This window comes from Lucilia cuprina, chromosome X, assembly GCF_022045245.1.
Source record: "Lucilia cuprina isolate Lc7/37 chromosome X, ASM2204524v1, whole genome shotgun sequence".
NCBI lineage: Eukaryota > Metazoa > Arthropoda > Insecta > Diptera > Calliphoridae > Lucilia > Lucilia cuprina.
In genome coordinates this window covers 6411301-6437950 of record NC_060949.1, presented here as the reverse complement: position 1 = coordinate 6437950, position 26650 = coordinate 6411301, and the positions used below count along the sequence as shown (strand labels likewise).

Here is a 26650-nt window from a genome sequence, read left to right as displayed (position 1 = left end):
CTCGATATATTTAAATGCAACAACTCATGTCTGATTTCGTACTTTAAATTTCGTATTAAAGTCTCACAAAGATCCCTATCTGAAATTAAAATTTTTAATTTATCTGTCATTTGCTGAAATTGCATCCAAATATTCATCAAAATTTTCATTTGTCCTTTGTTTACGTCTACGTATTTCGTCCATAATATCAAATTCACTATAGTCCACTTTGTACTGATTATATAATGCATCTGTCAATGAAATCCAGTCAATAGAATTGTTTTGTCTATGATATCGCCCAATATTAACCATATACATGATAATTGTTAGAGTTATTGTTGTTAGAATTATTAAAGTTATTGTCATTAGAACTACTAGGATGCGTATTATTATGAGCATTACTCATATTTTGCACTAAAAATCTCCATTCAGTAGATAAGAAACTTGCCATTTCACTCCGAAAAGAGTTTAAAGTTTCGTTGACTATATTTCTAATATAAGAATCATTATTCTCTTCAGTTCTAGAATCTGTCATGTTTGTGCTATTTATAGTTCTTGTTCTCTTTTCTGGAGGTTCTTGAAATCGTTGTACTTCTCGAACTCTGCAATTTCGCGTATTATAACAGTCCATATGATTAGTAAAACTACAGTTAGAAGGTTGATTAGAATGATCTAAGTTAGATAAATTCTCCTGAATCGTAGTTAAAACTATTTTCTTTATTTAATAATAAAATCTATATTTAATTTACTCCTTCGTTTAGATATTTTGGTTAAGTATAAGATTAGAAAAGAAAAAAATATATTGCACTCAAAAAAAATATATAAATAAAAATCTTTGAATCTTTGAAGTTGAGTATTTTCTGACATAATGAAAATTAATTTCAAATAAAATTAAAATATAATATAAAAGTTTTAAATTTATTACCCTGAGTACGAAATCGAAATTAAGCCAGTTCCAAAATCTCAACAATTAAATAAAATCAGAGATAATTTCGAAAACAAAAACGATCCAAAATTAATGTATGTAATCTGTGAGTAAGAAATAAACCTATAAATCAGATTGAAAACAATCTGCAACGAATTCATACAACTATGTAGAAAAAGCTTTAATCTATTTTCATCTACTTGGATAAAGAAATTGTTATACAAATTTCAAAATATATTCCAATAATAGATCAAAATAGAAAATAAAATAACAAAATAAAGTTATATAAATTGATAAGATGAAATTCAATTTACAGTGGTTGACAAAACAATGGAAACTTTTTCAAATATTTCAGAAATTGTTAAAATCCTAAACTTATTATTGATATATTTTTAATAATTATTATTAATTTTTATTAATATACATGTATTTGCCGAAATTAACAAAAAAACAACAACATAATTAATTAAATTCAGAAAAACCACCAAATAACTATTATTTATTTGTATGCTTCTGACAAAACATTGGAATACTCTTACTAAAAAAATATACAAAGCAACTGTGTAAAAAGCATTGATGTTTACTGTTATATCAAGGAATTCTTCATTTTGATAATTTTGTAATTTTTATACTCACCATCGAAGTATTTGTCAAAGACGCAGAAAAGTATTTATATTCTGGGTCCTCATTAAATTCGCAGCCTTGTCTGTCCGTCCGTCTGTCTGTTTGTCTGTTGAAAGCACGATAGAGTCCGAATGGAAAGAGCTAGAGGCTTGAAATTTCACATACATATTTCTTCAAGGTAAGGTTTGTTTGGTATTGAGAATGGGCAATATCAGTCCACGTTTTCGTATAGCCCCCATACAAGTGGTGCCTCGAATACCCCCCATATAACTTCCCCTTAAAAAATGACTTTAACGCTCATTACTAGCTTAAAAATACTAGTATATAGATGAAATGCGACATAAGTAAGTTTCATTCGAGTCAAAATCTATTTAAAACATTTTATGAAGATCGGTAAATAATTGACCCTACCCCTCATATAAGGTCTCCTCCAGAAAATGACTGCAACGCTCATTACTGGCTTAAAAATACGTGTGTAGCGATAAAATTCGATACAAATTAAATTAAATACGAACCAAATTCTGTGTACCAAATTTTATGAGGATCGACACATAATTGACCCTACCCCACTATATAAAATTCACAACCGAAAATTACTTTAACGCTTATAACTGGCCTAAAAATACGAGTATAAATGAAATTCGACGTAAATAAGTTTCATTCGAGTCAAACGAGGTTTGATGGTGGGTATATAAGTTTCGGCATAGATGAATATAACACTCTTACTTGTTATAATTGAATTCGACCAATACCTTGCCCTAAACAATAGTTCTATACCATCATTTTGAGAGAAATCTATTAAATTGGGTATATAAGGATATATACAAATAAAATTCTAAAAAAAATATATTTTTTTTAAGTTTTGAGTTTTGAGTCCGTTTGTGAAAATTTAGAAAAAGTTTCCATTGTTTTGTCACCCACTGTATCTCCATTCATATTATTTTTAGAAAACATTATAAAAAGGAAATTATTGTATCTGCTGGGCCCCACGTTGGGCGCCATTAAATTTATGTATCGATCCTTAATATTATTGGTTTATCTTTAAACAGTAAGTGCTACCTATTTAACCGAATTTGCTCATGGAAATGTTAAATTTTTAAAGACAAACTCGGACCGACACAAATAAATTTAAATTTAGGTAGCAAAAGTACATACAATTTAATTGATAAAAATAATATTCAATAAAACTGAGTGCAATACTTTATAGAATTATGATGGACTTATCATTTTTTCTCTAAACCCGCCCTACCATGCTATAACTCATATTCATTAATAGCCCAAATAACTACACTTACTTAATCAATTAATCTAAACTTTTCGTAAAATAACAACAAAATTTAACCTTTCATATTGAACTAACACAAAAATTAGAATTGTTAGAATTCATAATATAAATTTCTATATAATAATATTAAGTAAACGAGTATTATTGATGATGTATTTTTATAGTGAAAAATAATAATTTTAAATATGTATAATATTTCTTAGAGTGTATATATTAGATGATTTTATAAAACAATTCTTAATTTCTTAATACATAATTTATTTGAATGACTCACCAATACAAATTCCTCGTTGATTTCAGGCCTGATGTCTTGAGATTGAGTTTTACCAATTTTTTTAAATATATAAAATTATTCACTTATACACTTACAAAAATGATTTAGTACATACTCTTCAAACATTTAGAAGACAAAACTATTGCGCATCACCCGAGACACCACGTCAGAAACACTTCTGGACAATTGTCAGACGAGAACGCACATTTTACAAAAAAAATACATTGATTTCGAATTTTCGTCTTCTAGAAATATATTTTTAAGTTACTTCTGGATAATAGTTAGAAGAGTGCATCCATTTTGCTTAATCAAAAAACCATGACTGTTGAATTTTTTTCATCTGGAAGTATAAGTTTTAGTGACTTCTGAATGATAGTTGGGTAAGAACACACATTTTACAATAACGAAATACATTGTTTCCTAATTTGTATCTTCTTGATTTGTATGTTTATGTCACTTCTGGAAGACAGTTAAAGAGTTTTCACATTAATGTTTTATTTTTAATTATTTTAATTATTTATTGTAAAACTTAAATGAGTTATTGAATTTAATATTCATAGAAAAATAGTATAATTATATATTGTGTATATTAAGCAATAAGAAATAATATGACAGTGTTTTGATAAAAGTCAACTGTTAAAAAACATTTAAGAAGGTTTTGTTAATTGGTGAAGTTTATAAAATATATACCAAGAAGTAATTATCTTCAAGGATTATACAAAATGGAATTAAAAAGTGAGTTCTCATATTTTACATTAAAATACTATATTAGGAATAAGTTGACAACTCTAAACGGCTTCCATTTCCATTATTTTTAAACGAAGTTTAATATGTTTAATTAAAAATATTTTTTTCGGCTTTTATTTGATGAAAGTTGCATTTTTAACATATTTAGATCTATTTGAGTGTAATCTTAACTTTCAATATTTTTAAACTATTTGCGCGTTTAGGTTCTGTTTCTAGATTACGTATGATCACTTTGATCTAAAATTTTATTTGTATTTCTTTATAGTAACAAAAAAAATACATAAAATTTTTACTTAACGTGTTTAAACGTTAGCTGGAATCATTATATTCAAACTAATACTACTGTATTATACATAAATTATTTTTTGACTTGGGTCAGGTCACTTGACACGAAATTGTCCATAAGTTATTTAATATTAAAATCAAATATTTTAAAAACCACCCGTTTTAAATACAATTTTATTAATTTTCATATAGATTTGGATTTAATTAATCTAATTATATGTAGGTACTTTTTTAGCTATTAACACCAGGTATTTCAATGACCTTTATATGACACTAATATTCTTAAGTTTTTGAAAGTGTATAACTCCTTAATTAGAAGAGAGCAAACAAAAAATAGTATTGCAGTATTAGTGTTAAAAGCAATATCTCGTTTAGGGTTGTTAAGATGTTTCTATCGTTAGTGAGTGTAAATGATTTTAAAAATAATCCATGACATGTAATTTCAGATCCTTTTAGACCGTTTAATTCCAAGTTATTTAAAAAATGTTCATGAAAGGTAACGTTTTATTGATTCAAAACAATAAATGAATTAATTAATTAATTTTTAATTATTTTATTTTTTTGTTTAGCAGTAACCCCTTATTAAAATACTTCTAACAGAATTAAAATATAACAAGTATAAATGTATAGTCGGGCGTAGCCGACCATATGATACCCTACACCAGTCAGTATGTATGTTAAAAATGGGGATTATTTAAAAAAATAAAGCATTTGGTTTGTTTTTTTAACTTTATTTCGGAATATTTTTACTTATTTTTTGGCAAAAAAAAAGATTTTTTTTTAAAGGGCTCAAAGGGGAGTAGGGCAAAATATGGCCCTATCCTTAAAAATGTTGGTAGGGGGAGTTAAGACTTCTTCAATATTATTTATGTAGAATTTAAAAGTGTTATTAGTGTTTGTAAGTGAATTTTGACCTTTAAGTCATTTTCTGAAGGGGAGTTTGTATGGGGGATAGGGTCAAATGAAGCCCGATCATTACAAAAATCTGTAATGTCATTTAAAGTTCTATAAAACTAAGTTTTGTCGACTTTTGTTAACATAATAGATCATTTAAATTAATTATAAGCCAAAAGGCCCTATTTGGGGGGTACGGTTGTATGGGGGCTAGTCGAAATAATGGACCGATTTTAACCAATAGGCTTCGTCCTTGGGCCAAAAGAAGCGTGTGTGCCAAATTTCATCCAATTATCTTGAAAATTGCGACCTGTACCTTGCGCACAAGGTTTACATGGACAGCCAGCCAGACGGACGGACATAGCTTAATCGACTCAGAAAATGATTCCAAGCCGATTGGTATACTTTAAGGTGGGTATTGGACGAATATTTTTGTATGTTACAAACATCAGCACAAACCCAATATACCCTCCCCACTAAAGTGGTGTAGGGTATAAAAAGGGATCTGGTAAGTTAAGTATATATGTCGTGTCTTATTTCAACACGCGCTTCCATTAAAAATGTCGATTATTTGCAGAAAATGTAAAATATAGATCTGACCGTTTAAACTTTGGTGGGAAATGTATTGATCATAAGATAATTTTATTGCTTCCTAAAGTATAACAATAATAATTATAACATTATTTTTGTTTATTTCGTTGAAGGATTAATGCGTTCCAAAATATAACTCTTACAATTTGATGGATTGATCATAAAATTTATGAAGAACTACAAAAATATTTTAGAGTCCTACATTTTACAATTTTTGAAAGTATACAAGCCAACAGTTGGAATATCAATACAGTTTTTCTGAAAATTATCTTATAAGGTAATAATACTAAAGTTTTGATACATATGTATGTACATTAGACATCATATTACATAACAGCAAATATTTTAAGGGGGTTAACTCATGCACCATTTGTTGTGAGTCGGTTTAATGTATGTACATATATTACTTTTTTAGATTAGTTGTTAAATCAATTATTTTTCTACTATTATAATTTCAACTATTTAAATAAAAACTATAAAATTTCATTTTATTTAGATTTATTTTTATAGATTTTATCTTGGTGAGTATACAAATATAAGAAGAGAAAACTCATCATCAGGAAGACGAGAATACTTATCTTCTAGAAGAAGAGAATACTCATTTGCTAGAAGAAGAGAATATTCTTCTTCTAGAAGAATATTCTTTTCTCGGCATCAGTTCTTCCCGACTGGTGACAAGAATTCTTTTACTTTCGCAAAATCGCTGGCGAGCTTTTAGCACGTTTGGAAGTTTCACACGGGTAACTTCCGCAATAGAAAATGTTTGTAGGGAACACTTAGAAGACAAAACTATTGCGCATCACCCCACCCCCGGGGGCATGTTACCTTGGCGAGACCGCCGCCTTGGTGTTATTGCAATCCCGGGGTATATAAAGGTGGCCAATACCCCGGTCTGACCGGGACTGAAAATTTGGTTACAATCTACTGTTTGGCTTAGTCCTTGCACAGATTGCCAGAGGTCAGACCAGAGCACCGCACAATCTGGTACTACGGGCGGCCAGTTGCCCGTAGGACTATGTCCTGGCTGGTCAGTTGGTTGAGGTTCCTTCGGGATCCACGTAGTGGCTGTGGTTTAAACCCAAATTCGCGGGAAGAGTAAGTGGCGGTTAAAAGACTGATGCATGATAATAGTCAATATTTCGGGATAAGTTCGGTGCTGCTGCCGAAAATCAACAGATACCCCACAGAGGAGTGACTGTGGGACTAAGCGTTGGAAATGAATGTGTCGTATGTTTTTCTCTATGAATGTGTCGAATAAATGAGATGTGTGCTGGGTTGAATGATGATGGATGAAAGGTATCATATACAAGTGATACCGATTAATTTTCCTTCCTTGTCCAGATATGTACAAAGTTTACTCTGTTCATTGACTTGACTTGCCACAGCGTGTCACTGTGAGTAAGAACGATGTCTACGGCTTATTGATGGATCGTGCTTCGGTCCACCGGTTACGTCTCTAGGTGCTGTTGCCGAATCAACAGAGCCATAGTAGTGTGGTTGTCTTTCAACGTGACTACCTTGGCAAGAGATTAGATAGCTCGAGTACTCCAGCAAAGTACTTGCGCATGGACCGGTCATAGACAATGTGCTAAAATTGCCACCTGAGTCTTCATTGAAGACAAAGGGGCGATGGTAGACCGTTCTCAAGTCTACCCTGTGGATGAAAAAGACCACCGTGAGATAAGGCCGACACGGCAGGTGCTCACCTCAAAACTCTCGACAGTCTGCGCATCACCCCAGACGCCACTTCAGAAACACTTCTGGACAACTGTCAGACGAGTACGCACATTTTACAAAAACAAAATACATTGATTTCGAATTTTCGTCTTCTAGAAATATACTTTTAAGTTAGAAGATTAAATCCATTTTACTTAAACAAAAAACCATGACTGTTGAATTCTTTTCGTCTGGAAGTATACGCTTTAGAGTCTTCTGAATGATAGTTGGGTGAGAACACACATTTTACAATAACAAAATATATTGTATCCTAATTTGTATCTTCTTTATTTGTATGTTTATGTCACTTCTGGAAGACAGTTTGAAGAGTTTTTATATTAATGTTGTATTTTATTCATCTGGAAGTGTGGATTGTAGTCACTTCTGGACGATTGTCAGACGAGAGCACACATTTTACAAAATCAAAATACATTGATTTCTAGTTTTCCCATTCTGGAAGTATACTTTTAGGTTACTTCCGGATGATAGTAAGAAGAGTACAATAATGCAGAAATTTGGCTAAGTTCGGTGATGTTTTGTGTTTTGTCCAGTCATGTTCAATTTTAATTATTCATTGTAAAACTTAAATGAGTTATTGAATTTAATATTCATAGAAAAATGGTGTTATTAATATATTGTGAATATTTAGCAATAAGAAGTAAACTGTTAAAAACATTTAAGAAGGTTTTGTTAATTGGTGAAGTTCATTAAATATATACAAGAAGTTTGAGTGCTATATTCGGCTGTGCCGAATCTTAAATACCCTCCACCAGCTACTTTTATGTTATTACTTTTCTAATTGATCAAATATTTGTAGAAATAAGTTTTCTCATGTCTTTAATTGAAAAAAATACAAAAAGTTAAATCTATTACAATTCCAAGATTTATTGAACATTATAAATTTAGTAATTTGCATGTATGTATGTGTGTGAAAGATGTAGAAATTTTCAAAATACAAATACATATATTATTTTACTTCTACACAAAATTTAGTTCAACACGAATTGATAATGCTTTTTAAATACGGTTAAAGCGCTTTTAGGGACTGGACCTAATATAGGAGAAATAGAAGTATACAAAACTAATTTGGCAATAAGTAATGTGCGTTTAAGAGATTTTCAATAAGTAATATGCGTTTGAGATTTTCGTAAAAGGACTTTGTATGGGAGCTATGTCCAATTATGTATATAAAGACAAAATTTACGAATTCTGTATCTATATCATTACTTGGTAATAAATATTGTGATTCTAAGTGATTTTATGGACCTAGTATGAGGGCTATGACCAAATATGTACCGGTCGTAAAACAATTTTATTATGAATTTATGTATACAAGAGCAATATTTTTGATAAATGTATGAATATCAATATTTGGTTATGAGTTATGTACGTTTTTTCTGATTTTCGGATGGGAATTTTGTATGTGTGTTTTTCCAAGAGGGACCTTGTGTGGGAGCTATGATCAATTATGGACCGATCAGAAAAACATTTCATAATATTATTTCTCTGTATATGAGCAACACTTGTGCCAAACTTTATATGGATATTTTAATTTAGTAATGAGTAATGCGCGTTTTAGTTATTTTCGGGAGAAGACCTTGTATGGGAGCTATGACCAGTTATAGACCGATGGAAAAAAATTTCTTAGTAATATTTTTTGTATATGATCAATACCTGTACCAAATTTTAAATTAATATCTTAATTAAGTAATGAGTTGTACGTGTTTAAGTGTTTTTCGGAAGGGGAACTAATATGGGAGCTATGACGAATTATGGACCGATCAGAAAAAGATTTCGTGGTAGTATTCATTTATGTGAGAACAATGCTTGCAACAATTTTATATGGATATATCTTAATTTATTAATCAATTATGTGCGTTTAGGTGATTTTCGGGAGGGGACCTTATATGGGAACTATGACCAAATATGGACCGATCCAAAAAATCTTTCATTGTAATATTTCTGTATATAAAACAATAATAGTACCAAATTTTATATGGATACCTTAATTAAGTAATGAGTTATGTGCGTTTTAGTTATTTTCGGGAGGGGACCTTGTATGGGAGCTATGACCAATTATGGACCGATCCAAAAAAGCTTTCATTGTAATATTTCTGTATATAAGATAAATATTAGTAACAAACTTTATATCGATATCTTAATTTAGTAATGAGTTATGCGGGTTTAACTGATTTTCGGGAGGGGACCTTGTATGGGAGCTATGACCAATTATGGACCGATCCAAAAAAGCTTTCATTGTATTATTTCTGTATATAAGAGCAATACTTGTACCAAATTTTATATCGATATCTTAATTTAGTAATGAGTTATACGTGTTTAAGTGATTTTCGGGAGGGGACCTTGTATAGGAGCTATGACCAAATATGAATCGATCCAAAAAATCTTTCATTGTAATATTTTTATGTATAAGAGCAATACTTGTACCAAATTTTGTAACGATATCTTAATTTAGTAATGAGTTATGCGGGTTTAACTTATTTTCGGGAGGGGACCTTGTATGGGAGCTATGACCAATTATGGACCGATCCAAAAAAGCTTTCATTTTAATATTTCTGTATATAAGAGCAATACTTGTACCAAATTTTATATCGATATATTGATTTACTAATGAGTTATGCGGGTTTAACTGATTTTCGGGAGGGGACCTTGTATGGGAGCTATGACCAATTATGGACCGATCCAAAAAAGCTTTCATTGTAATATTTCTGTATATAAGAGCAATACTTGTACCAAATTTTATATCGATATCTTAATTTGGTAATGAGTTATGCGCGATTAAGTGATTTTCGGGAGGGGACCTTGTATGGGAGCTATGACCAAATATGGACCGATCCAAGAAATCTTTCATTGTAATATTTCTGTATATAAAAGCAATACTAGTACCAAATTTTATATCGATATCTTGATTTACTAATGAGTTATGCGTGTTTAACTGATTTTCGGGAGGGGACCTTGTATGGGAGCTATGACCAATTATGAACCGAATCAAAAAAGCTTTCATTGTAATATTTCTGTATATAAGGGCAATTCTTGTACTAAATTTTATATCGATATCTTAATTTAGTAATGAGTTATGCGCGTTTAAGTGATTTTCGGGAGGGGCCCTTGTATGGGAGCTATGACCAATTATGGACCCATTCAAAAAATTTTTCCTTTGTATAAATTCTATTGTCACAAAACTACAATTTCTAAAATTTTGTGAAGATGTCGACATTACGACGGATGTTATTAACAAAAATCCAAATTTTCGGGAATTTGTACTTTTGTATGGGAGGTATATGAAATTGTGGGCCGATTCTAGCGATTTTACGCAGAGATTAAGCTCTTGTACGGAAACGAATGTATGCCGATTTTTATGGAATTATCTTGCATAGTTTTTGAGAAAATTGCATCAGAATGTGTAAAAAATGCCTATTTTTTCGAGGTTGTTTCAAATTTTTATTCATAACTTTTCCCGATGTGACCGATTTTGCCCATTTTCAATACCAAACAACTTAGGAAAACTAAGAACATTTTGGGTGAATTTGGTTAACTTCTATGGCTTCGTTTTATCGTGAGCGTGTTTTACACAGACAGACGGACAGACGGACATAGCTAGATCGACTCAGAATTTGATAAGGACCCAGAATATATATACTTTGTTGGGTCTTAGATGAATATTTCTTGGTGTTACACACGGAATGACAAAGTTATATATACCCTCTATCACCACTTATGGTGGTGGAGGGTATAAAAACACACGAAAATTCTGCTGAGTGACAACAACCACCCACAAACTCGTTTTGATCGTTCAAATGTGTGGAGAGAAAACTTAACAATTTATTTGTAAGAAAAAAACTACGTAGCAACCAGAGCAACGAACAACTTGAGTGTAAAGCTACGTTCAGACCTGTAAAATATTTGGTACAAATATTTGTTATAAAACATTTATAAAGTAGTTTCAATACATTGTGCAATTCTATCTATCTCTTTTCCACTTGTACAAGGTATTGAAATGTAATTTCAATACATTGTGCAAGTCTATCTATCCCTTTTCCACTTGCACAAGCTATTTAAATGTAATTTGTATTTTTTGTGGTAAAATTTTGATGAAAAACAATATTCAATGAAATTTTAGAATATATAGAAGTTATTATTCAACGATATAGCTTTTTAGTAAATACAAAACGTCAAAATAGAAATACTCATTTTAAGCACATTATGAAATAAAAATGTATTTAATTTTTTGTTTTTAGGCAAAAATTTCTATGAAATCGTAAAAATATTATTAAATAGTTTCTTTAACGTTTAACAAAAATGTTTCATGTTTGGTGTTCACATTGCGTTCACACTAAGAAAATATTTTTAGGTTGACAAATAAAAATGTTTCACGAAAAACAGCTGATATTTTGTTTGCTCTTCAAAAATATTTTGTGTTCACATTACATAATATTTGATAAAAAACGTCAAATATTTGATAGGCGTGAACGTACCTTAAAGACTAGAACACTAACCACTAACCTACCGGAGGCCACAAGGATTATATAAATAGAATTAAAAAGTAAAACATTTTCTATTGCGGAAGTTACCCGTGTGAAACTTCCAAACGTGCTAAAAGCTCGCCAGCGATGTTGAATTCTTGTTACCAGTCGGGAAGAACTGATGCCGAGCTGGGGAACGTCTAAGAGTAACGTGGAAGATACTTCTGGAAGATCCGCAGAAGAAACTTCTAGATGACTCTTCAAAATAAGGTATTGTCAAAGACACTTCTAGATGTGACTATGAAGTCACTTCTTGAAGTGACTACTTAGTATCATCTAGAAGTGTTCCTATCTTATCTTCTAGAAGATGAGTTTTCTTTTCTTCTAGAAGAATATTATCTTCTTCTAGGAGATGAGTATTCTCATCTTCTAGAAGAAGACAATATTCTTCTTCTATTTGTATACTCACCAAGCTAAAATCTATAAAAATAAATCTAAATAAAATTAAATTTTATAGTTTTTATTGAAATAATTGGATATAAAATAGTAGAAAAAATAATTGATTTAACAACTAATCTAAAAAAAATAATATATATACATACATACATTAGACCGACTCACAAAAAATGGTGCATTAGTTAACCCCCTTAAAATATTTGCTGTTATGTAATATGATGTCTAATGTACATACATATGTATCAAAACTTTAGTATTATTTCCTTTTAATAAGATAATTTTCAGAAAAACTGTATTGATATTCCAACTGTTGGCTTGTATACTTTCAAAAATTGTAAAATGTTAGACTCTAAAATATTTTTGTAGTTCTTCATAAATTTTATGATCAATCCATCAAATTGTAAGTGTTATATTTTGGAACGCATTAATCCTTCAACGAAATAAACAAAAATAATGTTATAATTATTATTGTTATACTTTAGGAAGCAATAAAATTCTCTTTTGATCAATACATTTCCCACCAAAGTTTAAACGGTCAGATCTATATTTTACATTTTCTGCAAATAATCGGCATTTTTAATGGAACCGCGTGTTGAAATAGGACATATATAACTTACAAGATCCCTTTTTTATATTTTAATTATGTTAGAAGTATTTTAAAAGGGGGTTAATGCTTTTAAAAAAAATAAAATAATTTAAAATTAATTAATTTATTTATTGTTTTAAATCAATAATACGTTGCCTTTCATGAACATTTTTTAAAATTTCGAAGTCATGGATTATTTTTAAAATTATTTACAGTCACTAACGATAGCAACGTGCTTTTGACACTAATACTGCAATACTATTTTTACTCATTTAAGTTTTACAATGAATAATTAAAATTGATTATGACTGGACAAAACACAAAACATCATTGAAATTAGCCAAATTTCTGCATTATTTTTATTCTTTTTTTTTGCGTTCAAGCTAAAAAATGGAGTATTTATATTTTTTTGTTTTTGTACTCTTCTAACTATCATCCGAAAGTAACCTAAAAGAATACTTCCAGAATGGCAAAACTAGAAATATTTTGTTTTTGTAAAATGCGTGCTCTCGTCTGACAATCGTCCAGAAGTGACTACAATCCACACTTCCAAATGAATAAATTTTTTTCACAAAAATATTTGGAGTGTATGTTGCAAGTTGTGTGATTGTTTTAAAAAATTGTGTTTGAATTTGTATAACAAAGCGACATCAACCTACTTTGTTTAATGCTGGCAAGCAACTATAACAGCCGCTAGGAAAGCATTTTGCAGAAGTTCGTGTGCGTCATCATATCATAACAGAGCATACAATTTTTGAAAAAAAAAAGATATTTTACAAAAATTGTTGCCTTGTGCAGACCTTTAGCTCTAAAAATTTGTAAATTAAAATATACAAACCTGTATCACAACAAGAAAACAAAATAAGTGTGTTGTAAAATTAACTATTTTCGTTTTATTTAGTAAAAATATCTGCGTTTTAACCGCAACAAAGTTTTAAATGTAATAATAATTTAAAATAAACCTGATTTGTTTAATACAGTAATTACATAAGTCTAAAATAAATAATAAATTTTAAATAAAATACATTAAATACCACAACACATATATGCAGCATGGCTTCAAACTATTTGTAATGTTAACATTGGATTATGGACGGATTTAAAATTAATACTCTTTTGTAAAGCGATCATAACATTAAGCCACATTTTATCAATGTCTGCTTAGAGCTTTTCGTGACTGTAAACTGTATATAAGTATGAATGTACTTAGGAATAAAGTTTCCTTTTCAATTTTTTGCCCTCAATACTCACCTAAATATTTCGATACCAAAATTAAATAAAAAGTTTTTATAATAAAATATTTTTAACAGAAATATGTTCGTATCAATTTGCTTAAGTCTCAAAACATTAAATATGCCTATAAATGTTTATGAAGTATAATGTTTCCTTATTTGGTAGCAATAGAATAATATGGTTATGGTTTACAGTTAAGGATCCATATTTTTTACATTATATTTAATTTTATGTTCAGTATAAAATATGCATTTATAAAGCAATCGCGAATAAAATTTACATTTTAAAGAAAAAAGAAAGATTGATATTATTGCTTTAATCGGATGTGGACATACTTAGTTTGATATCTGTTGTGTCGTACAATATTCCATAAATTATGTTAATATGTTTCAATATATAACTGTTGCTGAAGAACTTATTAAAAATACTGAACCCATTAATGTTCTCATTACGTAAGTATTTAAAAAAAAAAATAAGGAATAAATAAAATAAGAGAATTTATTTTAAAAATATTGAATGAACTATACATTAATATTAGTGCAAGTTCTTCTTTATCCGTTAATTCATATAATTTTTTCTGCTTATGCACTATTTGAAATTTGTAAATTTTTGTTTATTCGAACGATTTATCATCAAAATTTTTTCTATTAGCCGTTTGATTATAACGAAACACTTCATGCCATTTACTTCTACAACAACTTTATAGAAACATCTTCAAAAAGCTTTTATGTAACGTATCGACTGGAACAAGTTGAAAAAATCTCAAAAGCAAAAAAAGGTGCTTCCTCGGAAGCATATTGGTAAGGTAGAGGGCAGTTGTACCGCATGAAATTGTTACGAAAGACTACATGATTTTTGAACGGGATTCCTCTCCTCTGCTAAGGAAAATCAAAGATTGCATATTTCACACTATTGAAATTGTACTGAATTCAGTCAATTAATGCCATTTCTCAACACCGAACATTGATTAAAATTTAGAAAGATCCCAGGAAAAACTTCGCTTAGCAAGGCTACCATGACCAACTTTTTATTTTTTTACTTTTAAGTTAAAGTTTGATAAAAATCATAACACACAAGCGGTCAGTATGTTAATAATGTGGATTATTTTTTAAAGAATAATGCATTTAATTTGTTTTTATGATTTTTTTAAATATAAAAATCGACAAAATAGCCTTTTTCAGTCTAAAATATAAAAGATTTTCCAATTTTTGAAATTTTAAATCTATTTTTGGTTTTGTAATAAATATTACTTTAAAATAAAAACGGATCGATTTTAAATTGGACTGAAAAACTTTTTTTGTTGATTTCTTTATTTTCAGAAAAAAAATCATCTCATTAATAATTTTTATCCGTTTGAAACACGGTAATTTAAAATTACCTATCTTAATAAATTGTCGTATTAAAAATTCAACAAATTTAGGTTTCTAAACCTTTTGTTTTTTATTGCCGTTTAACAAAATTAAATTGGATTAAAGAAATTTAAAAATTTTTAAGTTCTTGTGTTCCTTTTCGTAATTTTGTCACACCATGTAATTTTGTTTGGAATTATTAATGTACCTAACACGAGAAGAAAATATTTTTTTTCGGATGGTCCTCAGTTTTCAATCCATGCGTATGAATGTACTAAATACAAAACAAATAAAAACAAATAAGAAATTATAAGACGAGGACGATCATATAATACCACACACCTTTTAATAAAGCAATTAAGTTGAATTATACCTTACCTCAGGTATACATATTTAAGCCGTTTATCGTTGAATAAAATTGGACATTTAAGTGAAATTTTGATGAGGGCTAGGGTCGTATGAAGGCCTATTATAATAGAATTCGTAAGGGTCATCAAGTCTAGAATAGAAATTGGTTTTGCAGCTTTATTAATATTAAACCTTATTATGAACCTTAAAGTCCTATTTGGGGGTTTCGTCCCTGGGACAATAGATGTACCAAATTTCATTAAATTATCTTCAAAATTGCGACCTGTAGTTTAGGTACAAGGTTTAAATGGACGAACGGACATAGCTAAATCGACTTGATTATTCTAAGCCGATTAGTATACATTAAGGTGGGTATAGAACCAATACAAACATCAGCGCAATATTTTTTGTGTGGTCCTCAATTCCTTACCAGCGATTGAAAATCAGTATAATCTGTAAAAAATAAAATATTTTCTAAATTTGCGATTATAGAAAGTTTGTCGCTTTTATTGCTTGAAAGTATGTTTTAAATGTGGAATCAAAAACCATATGTTTCTTGAAAACTGACAATAAAGTAACACTTAATAATGCAAACTATGAAGTGTTTTTGTTTCAAATATACTATTGACCGCTCGTGGGAAAATATATAAAATGTCATCAGCTGTTTGTCCGGGACAAGCTCAAAATTACAAAATTCTTGAAACCCATTTCGAAAAGATTGCAAAATTTTTTTAGCATATTGGACTGAAGTCAATATTTTTAATCGAGGGCCTTTTCAAAATTTTTTTTATTTTTCTTGTATTTGTTACATGAAAACGCATCGTTTGAGAGGTACTCCACGGGACATCTTCATATATTTTAACATAGAATTTAATATGATATTTTTTGTAATAAAAACTCGAAAAAACATTCATCTTCATATATTTTAACATAGAATTTAATATGATATTTTTTGTAATAAAAACTCGAAAAAACATTCATATGGTCCTTAAACTATCAGAAAATATATATTTAGAAGTATATGATTTTCTGATCCTTGTCGTCTTGACAAGGAATTTGGATTTTGGAATTTTTACATTTCTCTTGATGTTGTATATTAATATAACATTTTTAATTCGAAATAGATAATTAATATTAATTATTTACAATTTTCAGTGTCATGTCGCACTTATATAAGCTTGCGAGACGTACTGCTTTCAAACGTACGCGTACTTTTTTCTAATTGGACTTTTAACTACATAAGGCCAAAAGAAGTACGCAAAGCAGTTGTACTTCTTTTTGTACTTTTCATTTTTATTTGTTTACCATAATTTTATAAGTGTAAATATGACCATAGAAAAATATCGCTGTTAAGATAAATCTCATCCATTTGAAAATGGATTAATGAAGTTTAAAAATACAAACTCGACTATAGGATGCCTTCTCATCCATTTTGAAATGGTTTGTGCCTTTATCCTGTATAAAATAATGCGTTTATTAAACATGTTTTATAAATAAAAAGATATCAAACATATATATGCCCACAATAAATTAATTTGAAAATGTAAAAAAACTAAGCAAAACAAATATTTCGTGAATTTGTTTAAGGAAAAATATAAATTAATAACAAACGAATATTAAAAATGAATTTGTGAGTGGATTAACTTTATTCGTATAAATATAAATTAGTTTTTAAATACGTTTGTTATGAAAAGTCAAAACAAATAACGCCAATCTGGCGTTTGTAAAACAATTTAATTGAAATTTTTTAAATATATATATAATATATATATATATATATATATATATATTATATATATATATATATAATATATATATATATATAATATATATATATATATAATTAATATATATAATTATATTATATAACATACATACATACATATATATACTATTATTGGTAAGTAGTGGAATGTTATTTGGTCTGTCCTGTAGGTATTTGATATTTAGTGTAAAAAAATTTTGTACCTATGTTAAAAATATGTATAATTAACGGAAAGTATTACTTTGCATATTGCTGACTACAAGTTTGTGCCAAATTTATTTATATCTGATTTTTTTTCCAAAAGGGAAAAACAATTTTATTATGTTCTTTATAAGTGTGAATATTAAAAATGTATGAGTGTAAATATTTTGATTTTGGTACGATTTATTTTTGGCTTTTTGAAATGTAGATGCTCATTCTTACTGCTGCTTCTGTTCATTCGTTTGAGACTAATTTCTAAGTATTTCGATTACACACTATTAGTTTTTAATGTTTATTTACTCGTTCTACGAACAAGCGCATTCGACTACTTTCATATCGCTCCAAGTGGATATTTTTAATTTTTCACTGTCCTTTTCGTCAACATGCAAACCCTCCAACTCAACTAGTTTGGAAGGAGCACAACACGGACGTGGGGCTTTGTGATGATTTTGTTTCCAAATGAGACTCTGCAGCATGGCATGATGGTGTGCTGGATTATAACGAGGTGGACAACGACCGTGACAGTAGCCGGCGTCAAAAACTTTGGGTTGTATAATAAATTCGAAACCTTTAATTTCTTTAAACGTCACCTCCATCGAATGACGACAGCAACGTTGATTGGCTTTGTAGCAGTTGGTTCGGCGGTTATAACGATTCTTGTTGTTGTAAGTCTGATGGTGGTAATGATGCTGCGTAGTTGCTTCCTCATTTGTGTCCCTTTGTTGGCTGTCGTGCTTGTGAGGCCTCATTGAGCGTTGGGATTGGTCAAAATGACCGATGATATTTAGAACAGGCATAAGTTGATGTCCTTCAGTGTAAGGATCATCTGCCAGAGCATCAGCTACGGTATTATATGCATCATTTAGTATACGGGCTCCAATGCGCTTGCAATTGTCGCACTGTAATTCCAAAACCACGTGTTGTAGCCGTTTGTCGTCTATTGCCGTTTTGACCGCTTTTGAGACGTCAAACTGTAGCCATTGCGTATGGGTTTCATCTGGCTTAGTAAGGTCAACGTGTATGTCAATTTTTCGCCCATCTAGCCAGACTCGTTTACCAGCCCTGGATATAAAGTACAATTTTAAGTTTAATGTATTCATTTGGTGAAGTTTCTTTTGGCCTTCGTTTTTGCTCGAACTGCATGAGTTGTTTTTGGGTTTTGTGTGTGTTTGTTTCTTACTTTTAGAATTTCTTATGGCTAAAATGGGACTATGAATAAGGACCAGTCTTATGTTTGCTTCCTCGATATCACTAGAGCTTAAATTTAAAAATTCTGGTTTTAGAGCAAACATTAAACGAATGTTGGTCTTTCGTTCATCTCTCTGTTTGTTTGTACTTCTCGGTTTTTGATATTTCTTCTTCAATAACAAGATGTTCTTGACACGTTCCTCAAGGCTTTGTTTTTTATCACCATCGTCGTAATCGTCGTTGTCGTTGTCGAAGTCGTCGTCAATATTTTCTTTATTATTTTTGTACACTCGAGTATCTCTCTTTTTTCTTGTCGTTATGAAATGTTCCTGTTCCATACTTGCACTACTGCTCACAATGCTGAATATTTCTAAAGGTCTTAAAATATTTTCATCATACTCGCCAAGTACGTCTCGTAACTCCCGACGTTTTCGCGTATGAACACGTTGCAAATATTCTCGATATTTGGTGACATACTCCTCTTGACTTATGTTAGCCTGTGTAAGAAATTTAACCAAAAAAAATTATTTATTATTTATTTAATACGACATATGTAAAAAAAACTTAATTTTTATACAAAATAGAGTTTCAGAATTCCAGAAGTATTTCGATTCCTCGGACACCGTGAACCCAGAATCCCAAAGTACATGACAAATAAAATATATAGTTTTATAAAATCAAGTAACTATAAATCATGATTGTTCAAACGATTAATCTTCGATCGGTTTTCCGATTAAATTTCAAATAATGAATAAACTAAATAATTTCTATATTGTTTTGCAATGCATCTGTTTTTTGAAATATCACCTTTACTTCTACAACCAGTTTTGAACATTGTTAAGTTTTTAAATTATCTATTTCTAACAAGTTCTTCAGCAACAGTTATACACTAGTTGATGAATGAATTCTAGAACTCGTTGAAAAATCAGAAAACTTAAAATTAATTAACTTAATTCCTTAATATTGAAAACAAGTTGATATGAAAAGAAATAATTTCGAATTATTCAAAAATTTAAAATTGCATATAATTGAATTCGAAGAAGTAAAAAATTATAATTTTGTTTATAATGAAGGAAAAATATTGTCAAAAAGCAATAAAAACATCCAGTGAATCTAACGGCACCCTGGAACGAGAATAATAAATATTTTTTGTTTGATTTAACCTTAATCCTCATACAATTTGATTTATGTTTATACTAGCTATACCCAGTGTGATTTTCTACTCTATAAGCAATATAAATAATTTTGAAGATTTTAACTACAATAGTTTTCAAGATTTACAATATGTCACATTTGAAAGATGCAATTTCGACAATTTCTATTTATCTATGAAACATTTTAGTAATCAAACAGTTTTCAAGATATACGTTCGTCGTTCTCTAAATGTTCACATGAATGCCAAAGTTTTTCATGTAAAATTTTAAGATTCTAGATCTAATAGTATCTCAGATATACCAAAACTGTAGTTATTTTATATGGGAGGCGCAAAGTCCCCCGTTGAAAGTCCGCCCGTTTTAGTCTAAATGTTTACGTCAATGTCAAAGTTTTTCAAGTAAAATTTTAAGATTCTAACTCTAATAGTTTCCTGAATATACGAATTTTACTATTCTATTTATCAAGCACTACCCTCGTTCGCCATTTGAAATTGCCCTTTTTCTCCTCTAAAATGTTTAGATGAATATTAAAGTTTTTCGTGCAAAATTTGAAAAACTTAGTTCTATTAGATTTAAAGATAAACTAATTTTTGTTAGATTCCCAGATACTAGTCCGCACACTATTTGTCCTAAATAATCATATTGACACTAAAGTGGCTCAGACAAAATTTGATGACTCTATTGTCTGAAATATACGAATTTAATATTTTTTGTATATGGACCTGGCTCCTCTCCCACTTGAAATTTTAAAATAATAGGTAACCTATAACCTCTTTCAGACATATAGGAATACGTTGTCAAAATTTCAGAAAATTGGTTCAGCTGTTTAGTAGTAAATAAAGTTCAAACATACAAAAAACACACATTCTTTTTTATATCCTTCATCTTCATGAGAAGGGTATATTTAAATTTGACTTTCCATTTGTAATTTCTGCAATATAATTTTGCAGATAAAAAAGCACCACTACACACGCATAAATTACGTCTTTTCAATGGGATATTTTTTCGGTTTGGTTATTTTTTTGCAAATATAAAAATTATTTTATACCAACCATCAAAAAATATGGAAAGTATATTGATTTTGTCATTCCGTTTGTATCACAAGCTTTTTTGGAGCCGAAATGTTTTTGTCAAAGCATATGAGGATCGGCACATTTTTTAATGGCCATACTCTTCATATGAAGTTCCCTTAGAAAATTACTTTAAAGCTCATAATCAAACCGCAATATAGCCACAAACTTCAACATGATCATGTTTAAAAGAACTAAAATTTCTCTGTAAAATTTTATGAGAATCGGTCCATAATTGAGCTTATCCCCCATATAAGATCCCCTTAGGAAAATGACTTTAACTTTCATAACATTATAATCCTCTATGTTCTGTAAACCGGATTCGAGTAAATTTCTAGTTTAAAAACGAATTTTCATAAATTTTCTCAGTTTAAAAACGAGCAGACAAATCTAGTCGAAAGTAGATCGATTTTAATAATTGAAACTTAATATAAATACTATGGGCATTTTTTTTCATTAAAAATATGATTTCCAAATGAAAACATGAAAATATAAATACTATGGGCATTTTTTTTTCATTTAAAATACGATTATTTTTTACGTTCAAATAAAAATTCAATTTGCAGAACACCAAATTCGGTTTAAAAGTTCCTCGGATTTGAAAGCGAATAGATTTACAGAACAGACTTGAATACCAGTACAGAGGCGAAATTCAACATAAAAAAGTTTTGCAGGAACAAAAATCTACCTACCAAATAATTGAACCAACCACCTATACAAGTTTCATTTCTGAACATGAATTTATAACATTATATAAATTCATGACTTTAAAGTTCTTATCCAAATGAAAACATGAAAATATATATACTATGTGCATTTTTTCATTAAAAATACGATTATTTTTTTACGTTCAAATAAAAATTCAATTTGCAGAACACCAAATTCGGTTTAAAAGTTCCTCGGATTTGAAAGCGAATAGATTTACAGAACATACTTGAATACCAGTATAGAGGCGAAATTCAACATAAAAAAGTTTTGCAGGAACAAAAATCTACCTATATCGTCTTAGAATTTAATAAGGACCCAGAATATATATACTTTCGTAGGTCTATGACCAATATTTCGAAAAAATAAATATACCCCCTATCTTTTCGATATTGGGTATAAAAAAATAATTTTGGTTACTTTTTTCTAAGTTTGGTTATATTTTATTCGAATTTTGGTCAGAAAAAAAGTTTTGTTGTGGCAACACTGCTTTTATTGTATGCATTTCACAAAAATATTTGGAGTGTATGTTGTTTTTGCACATTTTGCTCTTGTTTTTGCAAGTTGTGTGTTTGTTTTTAAAAATTGTGTTTGATTTTGTAAAACAAAGCGGCATCAGCCTTCTTTGTTGAATATAGACTAAAACATTTTAAGTTTAAATTGAGAAAATACAAATTCATATTGAGATTTACAAATTAAAATTTGGATTTAAGTTCAGAAATTTAAATTAATAATGAGAAAACCCTATTTGAAAATGAGAAACCTAAGTTAATATAGAGAAATAATAAAATTAAATTAAGAAATGCAAATTGATATCGAGAAAAAACAAATTCAGAATTCCAACATTACAATGTCCAACATTAAATTGAGAAATTAATAAATGATAACGAGATATTTAAAATGTATGAAATTAATTAAAAATATATTTCTTTAAATCTTTTTAATAGGATATATATTTATAATATTATAAATTTCAATACAAAATAATTATTTCCCAATATTAATTTAGGGTTTCTTAATATCATTTTTTTTATCAATTTCAATTTGTATTGCACAGTGGAGCAGAATGGAAATTTTTTCGAAATAAATCTGGCATTTCTAAACGGCTGATCCGATCGGGATAAAATTTGGCGTGAGCGTAGCCAAGGAGTATTCGAGTTTAAGTTTTGAAGATGAACCCCGCAGATGCCCCAGGGACGGAGCTGTGGCGGCTCAAAGTAGGGTACCTACGACATGTAAAATTTTTAAACTCGTGCCATTTTTTGTTTTTCACCCTAAAACAAAGATTTTTATATTTTTTGAAAGCGCTCGAAGAGATCTTGAAACATACATACTACTTATCTCTTATATATATACCATACCTTGGCCCGCCTTTTTTTTTGAATACCGGGCGTAATTTTGGACCAAATGGACTCCTGTTAGTTAGACAACAAAATTTACAATAATATACAAAAATTTCAGATCAATATCATTTACAGATCCAAAAATATACGTTTTTTAATTTAAAAATTAAAAAAATTTTAGATTTTTGCCCAAAATGTGTCTTAACTCTTTTATTAATAAAATAAAATTTTCTTTAAGAACATATAACAATTTTATAATTTTCTAAAAGGCATCTTTACGCAGAACGCTTTGGCGTAAAAAACTTTTCCTATTTTTTGAAAATGTTGCCACTGCGTCCTTCCGAATATGACCTATTTTTTATCAAAACTTCAACTTTGGGCGACATGTTCTAAAATCCCAAAGCTGGGATCAGAAAACTGAAAGCAGTTTTGGAAACCTCAATATGTTTTCTATTTACTCCAAAAGTATTTTTCCAGCCCTGAAAGAAATGTGGACCCTATGGGCAAAAATGTAAAAATCCCAATTTTGGGATTTTCATTCCTATTTTTGGGAATTGAGGGATGCCCTTTGTCCTTTTCAATTTTTTTGGCATTTTCTTATTTGAAATGACAAATTTAACAAGCGTTGAAGATTTCATTGAGTTTTGTTCATAAATAAAGATTTTGTCATATATTACATATTTGTTAAATTTCTAAAACTATATCAAAATTTTAATAGGGTCGCAGATAGCTACAATAATTTAGTCCATATTTATCCCTTAATATCTTTTTTTAGTTAGATATGGAAATTCTCGACCCTTTACAAAAAATTTCAAGCCAATATCTCAATTACATTCAAAAATATGTTCATTTAAACCTGTATCCTTTAATTTCATATTTTTCATATTTTAGTATTAAATATGACAGAACATGTTTAAATCTTATATTTACCTACTTTCTATTTGTTTGCTTATCCTTATGCTTAAATTTTCAGAAATTTATAACTATTTTTTACCTAAATTTTTTCGACAGATAATTTCGTTCTGTTTCGTTTATGATCATGTAGGTAAAAATATACAGGTAATGATAATTTCGATTCATTCACTAATAAGAAATATCAATGACTGAATTACAGGTTATAGTAATATAGTCCTAAATGTTAATAAGTAGACAGTTCGTAATTTTTTACTTTGGAATACCTGTATCGGAAATGACAAGAATTGGAACATAAGTAAACTTCTCAGATTTTAAGTACCATATTTAATAAATCTTCAATGAAGATTACATTAAAGTACGAAGAGTTGTGTTCCGTTTTATGGAGTGTATCTTCAAAAGGGCCAGAAAGAATTAAAGAATTGAAGACAAAAATTGAAAACTTTTTGACGTAAAAAGTAAGTCTGTGGATGGAAATCAAAAGAAATTTCAATTAAAATTTTGTAGTTGTATGGAAACTACTACGGAAATCTCAACTTAGAACACATCAGCAGGAGCGCCTTGCAAGTCATACGAAGACTTATGTTCAAGGTCCAAAAAAAGAGGGTCACACAAAAACTTTTTTCAATCTCAAATGAGGAAATTGCTGATACATTTAACGAAATGCTGAAAAAGGAAAACCAACCTATGGATGCCGTACATATTGCAACTATTCTTCCTAATGCATCACCAAAACGACTTAAGCGAATTGTGGAAAGTATACCAACTCCAACATCACAATCAAATTTTACTGAAGAGGAAGCAATAGCGCTTATGTTGGAACTGGGTCTCAGTCGAAATAAGTACCAAATATTAAGGAAAGCTCTGCATGAAAAAGGACACAATATATTACCATCATACAAGGCGATCCAGGAAAAAAAACAAACTATCCTACCATCACCTATTGCTGTTAATGATGTGGAAGCTTGTATTGATATATCATCTTTGCTCGAAAACACAGCATCAAGAATTGTGTCAGACTTTTCAGAAGACCAACTAAGGAAAATTCATAACTGTGATGTTGTCTTAATGTGTAAGTGGGGATGTGACGGTTTATCAGCACTTCCAGAAGTCGGACATTAGCAGACTACAAAAGTGTATTTATGTCATCATTAGTGCCATTACGAATTCGTTCATATTCCCTTAATCCATCATCGTCAAGCATCGGAAATTCATTTGAAGATATATGGATCAATACAACTCCGGGTTCAAAAATTTTTGTAGACCCATTGGATTTGAATATATAAAGGAGTCAAAGAAAACAACAAAAGATTTAGTGGAATATTTAAAAGATGAAATAAATGCACTGGAGCCCATTTGCATAAAAATAAAGGAATTCTCTATTAACGTATCATATCAGCTAAGCTTAACAATGATTGATGGAAAGGTCAGCAATGCCATAACAGAAACTTCTTCCTTCTGGAGATGCTCAATATGTAATGAGAAAAAGTCGCAATTCTCAAATATAAACAAAAGCAGAAGTATTAATGAAGAAGTCCTGTCTTTCGGAATTTCACCACTTCATGCCAGAATACGATTTTTGGATTACTTTTTACACATAGCATACGACCTCAAATATAGAAGTGTGCCAGAGAATCTTACTAAATCAACAAAAAATAATGAAGAATTGAAAGAACTGAGAGCTGCGGAAAAAAGCAGAATCCAAGAAGAATTTAAAGTTCAGATGGGATTAAACATCGACAAACCACTTCCAAGTTGCGGTAGTACAAATGACGGTAATACGGCGAGAAGGTTTTTCGTGATTTTGAAATTACTTCAAAAATAACTGGAATCGACAAGGAGTTGCTTCGAAGAGTTAACACTATTTTAATGGCACTGAATAGTAAACATAAAATTAATGGAAATCGATTTGGGGAATATACATCTGAAATTTCTAAATTACTTGTATCTCTGTATCCATGGAGGGAACTAACACCAACAGTACACAAAGTATTGTGTCATGGTCAAATAATAATTGAATCGAATATTCTTCCACTTGGAGAGTTAACAGAAGAAGCCCAGGAAGCGAGGAATCGAGATTTTAAGCATGTTCAACTTTTCAGCTCAAGAAAATGCTCCAGGCAATCACAGAATGAAGATATTTTTAATAGTTTACTTCTATCTTCTGATCCTGTTCTTTCAACTATGCGAAAAAGATGGATTTGTTATGAAACTCTATCATCTCAAAACGAGGAAGATTTAAAGGACTTATATTACCTTCTGGATATGTATACCGATATGACAGATTATTTTATAGAAAATAAGTAGTGTTAGGAATTAACTATATAAGTAGGTTGTAAGAATTAATTGTATTATGTTTAAGATAAACAGTTCAAATAAAAAAAAGCTATTATACTAACTGATGATATTGTATTAAATTGTGTTTTATATTTCGGTTTGTGTGGAGTGATTTAGGTGTTGTTGTGCGTGGCTCATAATAAAATTATATTTTTTTATTGTATATACAATGTTATAGTCTTTAATAAAACAATTAACTAAA

At 29.6% G+C, this 26650-nt stretch overlaps 1 protein-coding gene across 1 annotated transcript in view; it reads right to left on the bottom strand.

Annotated features, from left to right (window-relative positions):
- Positions 1–17661: 17661 nt before the first annotated feature.
- The window catches only part of LOC111686561 (putative uncharacterized protein DDB_G0286901), a 65603-nt gene continuing 56614 nt past the window's right edge, over positions 17662–26650 (bottom strand). The window contains exon 2 of the mRNA XM_046951985.1: positions 17662–19424. Coding sequence (XP_046807941.1) covers positions 18045–19424 — 1380 coding nt within the window. The 3' untranslated portion in view covers positions 17662–18044. The remainder of the gene's footprint in view (positions 19425–26650) is intronic.